Genomic DNA, 16,007 nt, shown 5'->3' on the forward strand with positions numbered 1-16,007 from the left:
TCACTATCGTTGAAAATATGCAATGGGACCAACTATCCAGTAATGATGCTCTGTAAAATAACATCATTATAAGCTAGCATCAACGTCCTTATGGTTCCCACTTTTGTGTCTCATAAAATTGACCTATCTCTCCAACAAGAAGCCCGTTTTAATTACATTATATATTGAATTGTCTGGCTATCAATCTAATCTTTAACTCAATCCTTTTTCATGGTCAGTTAGTGATTTAGGCTTCATATGCAGACGAACCCAAGATTTATTGTGACTTTGCATGCTTTGGTATTTGTCGAATTGGACTTTTGAAGTAAACTTGGGCACCTTGTTAAACTGTTGATGAAACGACACGTAAGTATGCAGTTAACAACGAATAACTAACATAAAATAATAATCATAAAATAGAAAATTGATCGGAGCAATAAATAGATGCTATGATATTTCTTTAAGAGGGATTTTTTTTATTTTGATCCCGTGCACATTTTTTTGGATGCTCCTTTTTTAATAAAGAATTTTTTTTTTACATTTATATCCCTATCTTCTTTTTAAATTACCTTTCACTTTTTTTTTTTTTTTTTTTTCCTTTTTTGGTTAAGGCATACCAAGGCCCGATCCACCGTAAATGACCTCCTTTAAGAGAATGGATGCTGTGAATATATATATATATATATTTTTTTGGATTAAGCTGTGAATTTTAATGGCTTGGTAAAACGATAATCATTCAAAATAACAACAATAAATAAGAATATTTTGATTTAACAATAGTTTATTCGGGTACACACAGCCAGAATTTAGCTTGTGGGGAAACAAAAGCTGGCACAAAAGCTGCACACACATGGAATTGTTTGCCAGAAGAAGAGTAACACTTGAGGTCCACGAGTAACTTGTGGTTTGATGAATTCTATCCATTAAAGGATTTTATAGTATTACGTACACAATGAGACACCCCTCGTTTTTTTCTTTTCTTTTCCCAACTGTGTTCACAAATTGAGAGGTTGGCGTTGGCCATTGGCCACCAAGTACTACGCATTAAAACTAAATTTGGAATTTGTATATAAGGGATGGACCCCAGTTTAAATAGGTAGTTTGTATTGGCAGTTGTTGCATTGAAATTAAGGTGTACTTGGTTCATAATTGTGACTAACTAAACGACATTGCGTCTGCCTTTACCATTTGGGAAAACATGTATGGTGTACTATAGTTTTGTAAAGTATATGTAACTGATGGTGCTGTTGAGTGTTGAGTTGGCTTCTGGTCCTGGTGGCTGGTGGCTAGTGACTGCAGATGCACGCTTTGAAATTGGACCCGGATGGACTTTAGTGATTGACTTAAGTCTACTAGTAAGCTCAACCACACCCTGCACATTACCAGCTTTAAAGCCAAGTAAATTAAAAGCACAAGAAAAGCAACTCTTACCTCACCAGCACCAGTCACCACCCACGTACCATTTCCGCTTCTATTTTGTGTTTTAAAGGATGGAATTCACTATTAATAGTCTATGCACTATTAATACAACCATGTATATGTATATGACTATGTACTGATACACTGAATGTGTCCGTCCATTATATACATTTTGATTATTAATTTTAGGACTTTAGGTAGATGTGATTTAGAGATTTGTGGGCCCAAAAAGAAACTACCTTCGTCCTCTATTACGCTCTTCATCAACCTAACGAATACCTGAACTCCACGGCGTAATTAATTTAATTAAAGTCAGGATGCTCTCAATTAATGTTTACTTCTCTTCCCCAAGAAGACCTTTGACTCGGGGCATTAATTTCTAGAGAAATTCTTAGAATAAAAAGTTCGTAATAATAACTAAAAAGTTCTTAATCTTTATTATTAATTAGTCGGGATTATTGAAGTTATAATAGTAATAATTTTATCAAGGTGAAAAACATTGATAATCTGCTTACCTAAAACTATTTGTGTCCCAATTTTTTTACGTTACAACGTAGTTAATTAGGGGCTTTTGGACACAAAAATATTTAAACTGATGCTTACGAGACAAGAAGTATACAGAAAATGGGTCATGTGCTTTGACACTAAACTTGGTTAGTAAACATAGTATTAACGTACTTAAGTTAAACGATTCTATACTGAGTAACACTCCTCACAAAGTGTCGGTGTAGGCGTAGCCCATATCTTTTAATATAAAAGTTATTCAAATATCCAAAAAAAAAAGTTCTTCATTATACTAATATTAATTAATAACTATCATTCGATTTTTATTTAGTTTATCAATAATAAATAAAATCAAATTATTGTAGTTTATGAAACAGTCACTTATAATGTTATTATTTTAATTTATTTAGTGAGTATACAAAAATTTAATGATATTTTTTTTTAAAAAGGAAAAAATTATTGATATATACTCATTATATACTAATAATTAATCAACTTACTTTTATTAAATCTATATTTTTTAGATCTCGATCCTCTCATGTGAAAAAAATATGATATGATCATGTGAAAAATTATAACTATACAAATATGAACCAATAGTAATAAAGGAAGAGAAAAAAAATATTAAAATAAATAATTACAAATCATAATCATTGATTTATCTTTATGTAATTGTAATCTTTCCCTAACGACAGAGAATCCATGTCCATATTTTTTATAGTACCAATACTAATTATTAATTAACTTACTTTCATTCGTATATCGCTAGGGATGTTACGGTATTGGGCCCAGGAGAAAAAGTAATATTTTTTTATATTAAGGCATTTTTGACAATTTCTCTCTCTCTCTCTCTGGATTAAGAATTTCTTTATATATACTATGTTATTGAGTATGAATTTAGGTAAGGATTGGTTAGAATTATTTTTTTTGGGTACATTGTATTCATTACAATTTTTTGCGGTTAAAATTTCGTTTTCATAATATTATAAGAGGAAACTTAGGAAATTATTAACTAGCTAGGCCGTTGGGTTTTTCTTTTTTACCACTATTTATTTTCTTAACCCTAAACCCAACGCATCGTATTCTTGCGCCGGCGGCAACTGTCGTGCCTGGCAGTCAGCATGTTACGTTCCAACCCGTCTCTTACAAAGTCCAAGTAGCTTAGAAAAATGCTTATTTATTGGCATTTGTGATGGGAAAAGATTGTCTAAAAGTAAAAAAGCAAAAGCGGAAAATACACAAAACTACATATGTTAGTGGGTCCTGTTAATTTAAGTATCCAATAAAATGATGAATGATGATAACCTTCTAAAGGAATCCAATAGCAATACGAAGTCAAAACCTTCGTTATCATGTCATGGTTATATACTTATATGTATACACGGATTCTCAACAGCTACGTTACGAGTATAAGTCATGCCTTCTATTGTTCTCATAATTAATACGATTTTTTTTTTTTAGTAAGCTCATAATTAATACGATTTATGGTCATGTTACTTACATAGTTTTTTTTGTTTTTTTTGAAGTGAAGAGTTATATTTATAATTTTTTTATTTTACAAACTATAATATGTATTAGGAGTAGTATATTATGTGCACCCAATAAGAGATTTGACACACACACAAATCAAAAAAAACAAAAAAGAGAAAAGGAAGATAGATTTGACACATTGATTTATCCCGATTCATATCTAATGTAAGCTACATCCAGATTGTCTATACTATATTCAGCTCACAACTACTCATTACAAGTCACTCAGTTTACAAGAAAATATAAATAGAATTTAGAAAACTCTAACAACATATATTCATGGGATTCCAGTTGTCTTTTTATTGACCCCGCCAATAAGGGCCTGCATCAATATGCGAAGTATGATCTATACCCTACAATAAATATAACTTTCCCCTTTTTTTAAATACTTCATAAACACTCAATTTTCATTATCCATTTTTTTTATTCTTTGTTTTCTTTTTTAGTCATGAATATTAATAAGGGTTATAAGTTATTTCTATTGTATGAGAAACTTATAACTACAGAAACAACAAAACTTAGGATCCACCATGAGAAAAAATAACAACTAGCGCAATTTTTAATGTATGTGTAGGAGAATTTTTTTTATCTAGCATAGACTTATTACTTTATTAATAATGCATGTTATGGAAAATTAGGTCTATACACAAAAGTATGTACATGAAATATTTCCCTAATGTCCGAGCTTTATATATAGAGATTCTATTTTATTTTCTTATTAGAAATTCTATTTTTCTTTTTAAATATTATACCTTTCAAACATGTTAATTGGCATGAACGTACGAATTAATATACAAACTTACATATTACTTACATATTAACTAAAATTATTGTGTCTAACTAAATCTCATATGTGCTAGATTGAGATATTCAAGTGTGATAAGTCTCACATTGGTTGATAATGGATTAAGTGAAGTGAATATAAGTGGATGGACTCATAAACTCAATCTCTTAAAGTTTTGAGTTGAAATATGATGTTAAACCCACTTGTTATAATTGATGTAGATTAACTCATTGGTGATTGTCCCCTGCCACGGACTCCCATCAATCCATCTAACAGCCTAATATTTAAATATTAGACATGAGATAAAGAGTCTTCCATTTTTATTTTTTTAAAATCTCATATTCACATCACATCGATTATAGGAATACATTTTTTGTGCTATGAGAGCATGTATTTCTTTATAAAAAAAAGAAATATAAAAGAAAATAATTATAAAAAGAAATATATAATTTTTTTTTATATTTAACAAATTGGTAGTTCCCAAAGACTGAAAATGTTTTTGGATGATAGAAATAGAACAACAAAGTCAACCTTAATGTGCAGATATAGCCAGTGTACCTCAGTATGTCAGGCATTAATTTTATCTTCCAAGATGTGATTACTGGACCCTTTAACTCGATATTCGAACTGAACCATCTTATTTATTACTTTTTGTCTCGATTGAAATTTACCCATCGCAAAAACAGCCAGCAGGGATTTTAGGATTATATAGAAAGAGCTAATAAATAGACCTTTCAAGGCCAAAACAAAATTTCTTTTCCAATGGATTACTCTCACTCATTGTTTTCCTGGTCATTATTATTGTCTTTAATAAGTGGACAGATATTATTTCAAATTAAAGTATTTAACTTACATAATCTTAGCTGTGGAAGATGTGGTAGATGAAATATACTCGTTACGCAGGTGAATTATTAATTTTCAATTGAATAAGAAAGAAAAACAGACAATGAAGAAGATACGTTATTGTCCAGTCCCCATTCCCCATTCCCCATCCATAAAAACACAAGAACCGTGATAGATAATTAAATACATGATTTTATTCTCCACCCCAAAATAAGCAATTTTCACCTAATTATTAATTTAATGAATTCAATAATTATTTTGAAAGAAGAAGCTTCCGCTAGAATATATGTATTTTTAGATGATGCATGCAAATACTAGCTTTAACTTTTTTAGGAGCATGTGTTTAATGTATATCTGTTTCTTTAAGGCTGTAGTTGCAAACAGAGACGACAACAACAGAGGAGCAAGGAAACTGCACATCAGATCTACTTGTTTTTGTTTGCTTCTGAGTTTCAAAACTAGTTATCACCCTGACACGCTACGTTTACTCTCTCTCTCTCTCTCTCTCTCTCTCTCTCTCTCACCCTGTTTCGCTTCGGGATAATGAGTTAAACGGAACCACCGAGCTCAACAATTTTGCCTACATTGAAGAACGGTTCTTTCTGGCGTTTTGAGGAGTCCCAGTTAGCGACGTAGTTGTTTGGGACCACAATCCATGGGGAGCTCCGGCGAAACCTGAACGTGTGCGGTGGAGTGAGTGAAGATGTTTCGTTCTGCAAGATGGAGAACAGAGAAGAACAGGGTCAAAGCTGTTTTCAAGCTTCACTTCCATGTCACCCAGGTAGCTTCTGAGGATTACCTTCCCTGCATTCTCATATTTCTATCAATTTCTTCCCTTTTTTTCCTTCTTCTTCTTCTTTGTAAATTGTACACTTGACTAACAAAGAATTCTGTTGAAGGATGAATTCAATCTATTGGTTTAGTTTGGGTTCTGAGGAAATGCATTTTTTTTCTCTTTTTGTTTTGATTGATCACGATTTTGAATTGGGACAACAACAATTTAGGTTCGATATTTTTTTTTTCTGAATTTTATTTAGAATTTAAATTTGAAAAGAGAGAGAGAGAGAGAGAGATACCATTTTGTAGCCCTTATTTGAGTTTTTTTTCTGGAAAGTCAAGATGGAGTTTGGAATAGATTGTGAATGCTCCATGATATTGAGCTGGGAATTAACATGAGAGATTGTATTTGGGGATGCAATTTCAGGTGTTTCAATCTGGGCTAGATGCATTGATGTTGTCTATAGTTCCAGGGGACATTGGAAAGCCAACTATGAGATTAGAGAAAGCTGCAGTTCGTGATGGAATCTGTAGATGGGATAATGCCGTATATGAAACAGTCAAATTTATTCATGAGTCTAAGACTGGGAAATTCAGCGATAAAATTTATCATTTTTTGGTTTCAACGGTATGAATTCTCTCTCTCGATCATTAACTTTTAATTAGTTTATTTTTGTAAAGTTGTTATGTCAGAATGTGATGTAATTCCTGGGTTCTATGCAGGGGCTATCTAAAGCTAGCTCCATTGGGGAGGTTTCTATAAACTTCGCTGATTATGTCGAGGCCACAAAGCCCTCCGCTGTTTCTCTTCCCTTCAAGAATTCTCATTGTGATGCTGTTTTGCATGTTAGTATTTGCTTTCTCAAATTTTTTATTTTTCTTTTTTTGTCCAGATATAAAGTTGCTTGAAATTTCAGGGAAACCTGATCAAAAGTTTGAGTAAAACACAAGTCAAAGCAACATTGATCTCATTAAATTTGATTTGTTGCTTTACCAACAGATATCAATTCAGAGGCTGCAACAAAACAGTGATCAAAGGTACTAGGGGAATTGCCATGTTTATTTTTCCTTTACAGATTATAGGGTTTGCCTCAAACTCACAGTTTTTGATGATGAGGTTTCTTCTCGTTTGATAACATTTGCAGAGAGGAAGATGAATGTGAAGATGCCAAACTAAAATCCGATGATAGGAGCTTAAGGAACAAATTAAGCAATGGCGATACAGATGAAAGCACTCAAAGTTATTCATCTGAAGTAAGAATTTCACTCATTTGGGCTAGGAATTATTGTGACTTCCAATCCATAAGATAAATTTTCTCACATATTTTTGGGGAGAAGGGGCAAGCTGTTGTTTGGTTGGTATATAAGTCACTATCATGCTTTCATAATTTAAGATTTCCTTGATTTATGAATACAACTGGCATATCCTTTCTAAGTACATAATTTACCCATTTCTTTTTTCCTTCTACTCTGGGAGTTAAAATATATGAAAATTATTAAATCTCCTCTTTTTCTCTGTTTCATAGGATGTCTCTGCCAAAGCAATCATCAATAGAGCTGAATTGAGTGCTGATTGTAGGACATCTAGTGGATCTGACATTACATTGTCAAGTTCTGATGAGAGCTCTGGACTTGATACTCCCCGCGAAATTGGACTAAGAAAAACGAACATCCATCCCAACACAAATCAGTTTCTTACAGATATAAGCCATGCTTCAGAACCTCAAAACCCTGCTGCCAATGCCTCAACATCAATGCATGATGTACATCAGAGTTCACATTGGGACTGGTCAGCTGGTTCGGAGCAAGGGTTACGTATAGACGATTCAACTAATGGTTCTCATAATGCCCTTCCAAAAGAAAGATCACAAGAGGCATCCTCTTCGGAGATTGAAAGACTCAAGGCTGAACTTGCTGCTTTGGCCAGGCAGGTTGATGTGTCAGACATGGAACTACAGACACTTAGGAAGCGAATTGTAAAGGAAAGCAAAAGAGGGAAGGATCTCACAAAAGAAATCATTATCTTGAAAGAGGAAAGGGATTCACTCAAGACAGAATGTGACAATCTCAGGTCTTTTCACAAACGCATGGCTGAGGCCAAAATGAGAAACAGGTCACAATTGGAAAGTGGAGATCTTGTTGCTTTTGTTGAAGAAATTAGAGAAGAATTGAATTATGAGAAGGACCTGAATGCAAATCTCCGATTACAGTTAAAGAAGATGCAAGAATCAAATGCTGAACTGGTTCTTGCTGTGCAGGACGTGGAAGAAATGTTGGAGCAGAAAAATAGGGATATATGTAATCATTCCAATAAATGCGAACAGGGTAAAAATTCCCAAGAGTTAGGGGTAAACCTCTCTAAATGTGAAACAGATGATGATGGAGAACAGAAAGCATTGGAGGAGCTTGTTAAGGTGCACAGCAATGCCAAGGAGACACACTTACTTGAGAAAAAAATAATAGACCTCTATGGTGAAATAGAGATGTATAGGAGAGACAAAGATGAGTTAGAGATGCAGATGGAGCAGCTTGCACTAGACTATGAGATATTGAAACAAGAAAACCATGGCATTGCATATAAGCTGGAGCAAAGCCAACTGCAAGAACAGTTAAAAATGCAGTATGAATGTTCATCTCCTCCTGCTGCTATGAATGACATTGATACCCACATCCAGAATCTGGAAAATCAACTCAATGAACAGTCAGAAGAGTTCTCAAATTCTCTGGCTACCATTAAGGTACTTGAAACCCATATCAAAAGATTAGAGGAGGAACTGGAGAAACAAGCACACGGATTTGAAGCTGATCTAGAAGCAGTGACACGCGACAAAGTTGAGCAAGAGCAAAGAGCCATCCAAGCAGAGGAAGCTTTGCGAAAGACGAGACTAAAAAATGCTAATACTGCTGAGAGGCTTCAAGAGGAATTTAGAAGGCTCTCAATCCAAATGACCTCTACATTTGATGCAAATGAGAAGGCTGCCATGAGAGCGTTGACAGAAGCAAGTGAACTGCGTGCACAGAAAAGTTTAGTGGAAGAAATGCTGCATAAAGTCAAAGAAGAGCTTCAGTCTGTTAAAGCTGATTATGAGGTCAAACTGAACGAACTTTCAAACCAAATAGATACGATGACAGTTCAGATGCAACAGATGTTGTTGGAAATTGAGGACAAGTCCAAGCAGCTTGAAAATCAGCAGCAGCATGGGGAACAAGTTAGTAGGGATTTCTCTGAGGAGATTGAGATGCTAAAAGCTGAGAATGAAAATCTTAAAGTGGAGATTTCACGCTTATACGAGCAAGTAGAACAAAAAGAAATTTTGAGAACCGAGTTGGAAGTTATGAAGAAATCGGTTGAGGAATCTGAGACACTGTTACGAAAAAGAACTAAGGAAAGAAATGAACTCTTGAGTACAATTGCATTATTGAAGAAGGAAGCAGAGCAATCACTCAATGAGCTAAATAGGATGAGACATCTTAAGGATGAAAAAGAAACTGAGGATGGACACTTACATTCGGAGTTGGAAGCCGTTAGAGCTCAATGCAGTGACTTGAAACGTTCTCTTTTTGACGATGAGGCTGAGAAAGAAAAACTAAGAAAGCTAGTTTTCCAGCTAAAGGGTGAACTAAAGAAGAAGGACGATGCATTAACCAGCATGGAGAAGAGGTTCAGGGATAGTAATGGACGCACACAAATCATTCCAAAGAACCAAAAAACTGCTTTAACTCCTCAGAATTTAAAAGAATTGGCAAATCTGAGGGAGAAAATAAAAACGCTTGAGGTAACTTTGCAAATATGTATGAAGAGATAGGTCCTATGAAAAAAATGCTTGATACCCAAATTCCAATTTTTCTATCTACTATCCACTGTTTTTAACTCTTCTGTATTTTCTTTGTGGCAATTGAGGTGGGGATGTTAATGAAAAGGATTTGTTATGGCAGGGCCTGGTACAGTCAAAGGAAACTGCCTTGGATACATCAACAACTTCATTTTTGGAGAAGGAAAAGGAACTCCAGACCAAAATTGAGGAGTTGGAGAACAAGTTGGAGGAATTCAATCGTAGTATTGCTTTGCAGAAGGTATGTATACTCATACTGCCTTATATACTGCAAAGCTGTAGCAATTAGCGAACATTGCTAAAAAAATTTAAGCCTATTAGTGATTGGCACACCATCAAAATGCAATGATGCATGATGGCAATACGAAAATTTCCAATTATATTTTTGGTTAGGTATAATTTCTGTTAGGACAAAACAGTTTTTGTTCCACGAAGTCTTAATTACAAAACTTTCATTGTTGAATTGTTGATTTATGAAGACATTGAATCACACATCTACAATGAATGTACAGGTTGTTCAGGATAGCACTACTATTTCAAGTGAGATCTCTGGAGAAGTAAGTAGTACAGTTGAGCATCTCAACAATTCTGCACGTGGATCTGAAGAAACCGGGGCTGCATTGTTATTCAAGAGGTCTGACTACTTTTCTAGCTACTTCCCTTCCATGTCCTTTTTTTTTTCGTCCCTATCACATTAAGAAGACATAGTTTAGTAATTAATTAGTACCAGTCTGGTGACTGTCCAGTTTGTCTATGTTAATGTTGTGATTTTTTATGAGTTCAATCAAGCCATTGAATTGTTTAGTTATTGATTATTTTCTTGCCATGGCAGTAATATAAACTTGCCAGAGAAAGAAGCAGGAACCTCCATAGTTGATACTGCTGACAGCAACAATCTTAGTGGCATATTAAATGAGTTATCTTCATTGAAGGAAAGAAACAAATCAATGGAAACCGAACTTAAAGAGATGCAAGAGAGATACTCAGAAATGAGCCTCAAATTTGCAGAGGTAGAAGGTGAAAGACAAAAGCTTGTTATGACTGTACGGAACCTCAAGAGTATCCAGAAGGGTTAATAAGTTCCTCTTGATGACTTGGAGCCTGCAGTGTATAGTTGTAGCAGGTGTCCTTTGCAGCAAAGCAACACATTTTATTATGAATAAATTAATGTTTTAATGGTAAAATATATGTTTATCCAAATGCTAAATGTGCTCCCCATTGGGTACCAATACCATTATGCAATGTTCTCCTAGTAGTTTTGTGATGTAAAAGTGTAATTTCGTTACCAGAGTGTTCTCTCGCTATAAGGTTCAGCAAAAAATGAGCAGTTCTTTAATTGTTTCTTTTCTGCATTTATATACATATACTTTTGTTTAATACAAATGTTCAGTTTTTTATTTCATATGATTTATATACATTCTATTTTTTGCATTTATATACATCTTTTACGGAGTCTTTTAATTGATATAGAACAAGTTAGCATTTCTTTTACTGCTTCCTTTTCTTTTCTGGTAGGGTGAAAATGCTTCCTCTTATATCAAAAAAAAAATAAAAATAAAAATGCTTCCTCTAATCTAGAGGTTCCTTTAGCTTATTTTCTGGTGGTTTTGCAGTCCACAGTTCTTATAATTACAAATTTAATTAAAAATTACATAATGAAAAAAATTATAATATTTTTATTAAAAGCTAAAAAATCATAAAAAAATAATCTAAATTAAAAACTTATAAAAAATAATACCATACAGAATCGAAGTTTCCCACATATCTTCTAAAATTGTGCACAAATTAAAAAAAAAAAAAAATTCAGAGAGAAGTTCAGTTGAAAATTCTGAGTTCTGACTCGTAGAAGTAAGGCACGGCTGCTGAAGAGCCAGTGACGTAGTTGAAAAATATGTATCAGGTTTGTGGGAATTAAAGTGCATTATTTGGACGTAAATCTGTGAGACGATTTAATAGGGACCTGCCTATATTAAGTCAGTCTCGACTCATTACTTAAAAGTAAAATAGAATAAGCTTATGATTTTAAAAAAATTTATTTAAAAAGTAGATCATAAATCTCTATGGCACAAACCGAGAAACGTCGAAAGAAATAATTAAGTTTTTTTTTCCCCAATCTGTCATAATTAATTATACAAGCTTAAAAACTCAAAGACAACTTCTTCTTCTTTTTTTTTAATGAACTACCCTTTTTTATTTATTTAACATATATATTCTCGTTGACATCGATCATTGCGGTGAAAATAAGTGCCTTCATTCCTTCTGAGGTTATCTGCTGACATATTGGTAGGGAGCGGGCTTGTTGATGTCATGCCCACAATCACAAGTGATATATATATTCTTATTTATTGTCTACTTATCTACTATAGCAAAATTAATAATGTTGTCTCTCTTTGTCTTGGGGATGAATTAATTGAGCGTTAGTCATAGCATTTGATCGTTTCTGGAGTAAAAAAACACTTCCTCTGCTATGACCGATAAGACATAGTGTAGTTTATAAGAGTTTATAAATAAAAAATTTGTAAATATAACATTTTCCTACTTTAAATGAACTTAATTAATTTTTTAAACAAAATTTGAATCTGACTTATTTTTTTTTATATATAGACTTATTTTCGATTATTTTGCCTGACCTTTTTAACAATTTGACTTGACGTGAAAACTTATTTAAAGATATATTTTATAATAATTTTTTTTAACATTAGGTTATACGTATATTTTATTTTCTCTTATAACTTCTTATAATCAATTTTTTATTATTGGATTAAAATTAAATTAATGATCCTCACTTGATGTTAATTTACAACCGTTGATTTATTTTTGATCTAATAGCAAAAAATATAATCATAAGAGATTATAAGAAAAAATAAATCGTAAGTATAAACAATAAAAAATACAACATTTTACCAAAATAAAAAAATAGAACAAAGTAACACTAACAAGTCCAGAAATCATTCAACTTCCTACATTGCTACATTTATGATTTCTTCATGTTCACATCAATATTATACATGTCAATTCAATAACTAACACGTCAGTTCTTATATCGTTAGCAATCAAATTTTAACTTATTGGTTAAATAAGCTGAGTTTAATATTTTTTATTTTCAACTCATTAAATAATAATAAAAATAATATGTTAATTCAATATAAAGATAAACATTTGATTTAATTTTTGTCTGATTAATTATTTTTAACTAAATATATGTACAAAACCAAGATTTTATTAAGTTATAAATTCAACGTCAACTCATTGAACCTAATTAAACTACTAATTAATGATATTCGATATTTTCTCATTGAATTTAATCAGCTCATTTGTTCAAAATAAGTCTAGCTCGAACAAAAAAAAGTTCAACTTCTTATTAATAACCTAATTAAACCAATAAGTCGACTCACTTTTGTCCTTCCTAATAAATAGTTAAACTGCTCGACTGTGCATGAGTAATATCTGAGAATGTGGTGATTTTGGGTTAAAAAAAAAAAAGTGTTAGAAGAATAATATAAATCATTAAAAAGATCATCATTCAATAGTTTAAACTTTTGAGTTGAGTTAGTTCTTTACAAATTACAAGGTAGCAGACCTTATGTGATCACAATATCACGAGTTCGATTCTCATCACTCCACTTTCTAGTAGAATTAAATAAACATAAACTAAAACCAAAAATTGTGCCTATATAATATTCACAAAGGGACTTTGTGTGAGAGATGTGTTAAAGAATAATACCAATTATTAAAAAGACACTCACTCAATATCCTAAGTTTTTGAGTTGAATTGATTCTTTATGAAGAGAATACTCACAATCTACAAAGCACGGACACGTCATTTTGTAGAAAAAATGCGTGTCTGACACGTGTCGGACACCGACACGTTCGGACACGCTCCGACACGCGTTTGACACGTGCTTAACTTTTCGGACACGTTGACTATCTGGACACGCGATTTTGACCGTGTCCGACACGGTCGAAGGGCAAAAATGGAAGGTTTTTGAACGAGTAGGAGGAGAAGAAGAAGACTGATTCAAAGAGAAAAGTCAGAGCGAAATCGGTGAGTCTCCAATGGCATTGTTGCCTACAAGGCCTTAAGCTTCAGGTAGGGGGACCTGAACAAATACATGCAAGACGAACATGTGGCAGCTGGCTGGCCGGGTTGGCTCAGCGTCGTCGCCAACGAAGCCATTCACGGCTGGGTCTGCTACGCTCTGATGGCTGGTGACCAGATACGGGAAAAAAAGATGCAAAAATGGTGAAAAGAAAAAATGCATGAGAAATAGCAAAGCTAGAAGATGATAGAAACCAGATACGGGGAAAAAGAGAAAAGGGGTAATAAAGAAAGGGTTTTATAAGAGTTATGTTGTAGGAAAAGTGATTGTGTAATGTTATAGAGATTCGTTTTGCGTGCCTTAATTTTTTATTTATTTTTTTGTTTTAAAAAGTGTGGGTCCCACGAAATGTTGTGAGTGTAGGAAAGTTTGTTGTGTTATGTTAAAGGATAAAACGAAAACCCATAAAGAAAATGGTGAAAAGAAAAAAAATAAGATTTGAATTTGTCAAACGGTGAAAATGACTACTCAGCTGCAAAAGCTATTTTTTTTGGTCTACAGCACATAGCCTATTGATTTTGATGCGCCTAGCCTTTACCACCACGGTTACTAGAACAAACAAGATTAATTAGAATATGACAATAGAGTTAAGCTCAACCATTATTTTTAGCAGGATAGTTGGCCTTTCAATAACTTTATCATTTGTTAAAAACTAATAACAAATATTTATAAAATAATATTATTTTTAATATTCTAATAATGAGTAATTTAATTGAATATATTTATGTTTTGGAATAAAATTAAGAGGCCATCTTATTTATTATATATTATCTTAAATGACAAATATTTTAAATTATATTGAATAATCAAAATTATTTTATAAATAATATTATAAGTTCTATAATCAATACCTTTAACACACTTCATAGATAAAATTATTCAAGATATTTATTGGTTGTATGATTTTTCATGGTTTATTATATGAATTAAATATAAATTATATGTTATCCAAAAAAAATGTAAATTATATTATATATATTAAAAAATTTATTTAATATCAAAATGTGTCCCAACATGTCCAAATATGACAATTTTTAAAATTAACATGTAGGCGTGTCGTGTCGTGTCGTGTCACGTGTCCCATGTCAGTATTCGTGCATCATAGCTCACAATTAAGAGCAGTATAGATATGTCGTATCGCCAACTCTTCCCGACCAAAAATAATGTGTGGTCAGAGAAGGATAGTACTAGCTAGCCACAACAATATTAGGTTCATGAGAACGATCGATATTCTTTGAAGTACAAAGGAAGGATAGTGCTAAAATTTCTCAATTGCTGCTTTCCAAATAAACAATCTTCTGAATTTTCAGACTGCTGCAGCTTCAATTCAGAGATTTTTTATTTACTTTTAATCAATAACAGATAATAATATGGTTTACAAATTTCATGTAAGATTAGCATCGGTAGACAAACAAGGCTGTAAAGAATCGTTACAATCCAAAATTTTAAGGTGTTGGGTGATGGTTTTTTGAATGATTTATATTATTCTCTAACACACCCCTTCACATAAGAGCCTTTTGGACATGGTTGTCAAACTTGTTGAGATATATAGTCCTACATTGGTTGAAGAGCAACTAATGTTGAATTTATAAGGCCTTGGGCACTCCTACTCTTTGAGCTAGCTTTTGGGGTGGTGTATCTCAAGGTTCTTAACATGGTATCAGAGCTTGAGGTTCGATCCTCACCGCCCCCCACTTTAAAGTGGAAGCACAAAAAAAAAGGTAAGCCAAAGATTGGGCCTGTTGCATAATCCACGCTTCGAGCCAAGAGGGCTCTTGCGTGAGGGGGCGTGTTGAGATATATAATCTCACATTGGTTGAAGAGCAACTAATGTGGAGTTTATAAGGCCTTGGGCACTCCCACCCTTTGAGCTTTTGGGGTTGTGTATCGTTCTTAACAAAACTCAAGATTCTATGCAAACTCGGAAAGGTGAACCAAAATCGTAAATCGTAGAATCGTAACACAGATCGTAAACTCCTAACACAAGATACAAATTATATTTATATATATTTATATGCATATAAAGTAATATAATAAGCAAATTTAATTCAACCAACCAGCAGAATAATGTCATACAATAGTCATAATCACATAATGTCTCAAACACATAAAGTCATAGCACACAACATTCAAATCCAAAACAATATATCAATCAAATCTCAATGGAATGATGGAATGTCATAATCATCCTCTGTCCCATCATCTTCATCACCATCTTCATTATTTCCTTCATCATCA

General features: G+C 33.0%; 1 protein-coding gene across 1 annotated transcript; it reads left to right on the forward strand.

Moving 5' to 3' along the window:
- The first annotated feature begins 5,522 nt into the window (after positions 1 to 5,522).
- LOC133284290 (intracellular protein transport protein USO1-like) lies at positions 5,523 to 10,801 on the forward strand. The gene is made up of 9 exons (XM_061481289.1): positions 5,523 to 5,840; positions 6,264 to 6,464; positions 6,560 to 6,682; positions 6,837 to 6,874; positions 6,982 to 7,090; positions 7,363 to 9,612; positions 9,773 to 9,910; positions 10,182 to 10,303; positions 10,502 to 10,801. The coding sequence occupies exons 1-9, from the start codon at positions 5,763 to 5,765 to the stop codon at positions 10,743 to 10,745; spliced, it is 3,303 nt and encodes a 1,100-aa protein (XP_061337273.1). The 5' UTR covers positions 5,523 to 5,762; the 3' UTR covers positions 10,746 to 10,801.
- The last annotated feature ends 5,206 nt before the right edge of the window (positions 10,802 to 16,007 follow it).

The sequence above is a fragment of the Gastrolobium bilobum genome, unplaced genomic scaffold, assembly GCF_033153095.1.
Source record: "Gastrolobium bilobum isolate Gb01-03AN ecotype WA unplaced genomic scaffold, APGP_CSIRO_Gbil_v1 utg2926, whole genome shotgun sequence".
NCBI classification, from domain to species: domain Eukaryota; kingdom Viridiplantae; phylum Streptophyta; class Magnoliopsida; order Fabales; family Fabaceae; genus Gastrolobium; species Gastrolobium bilobum.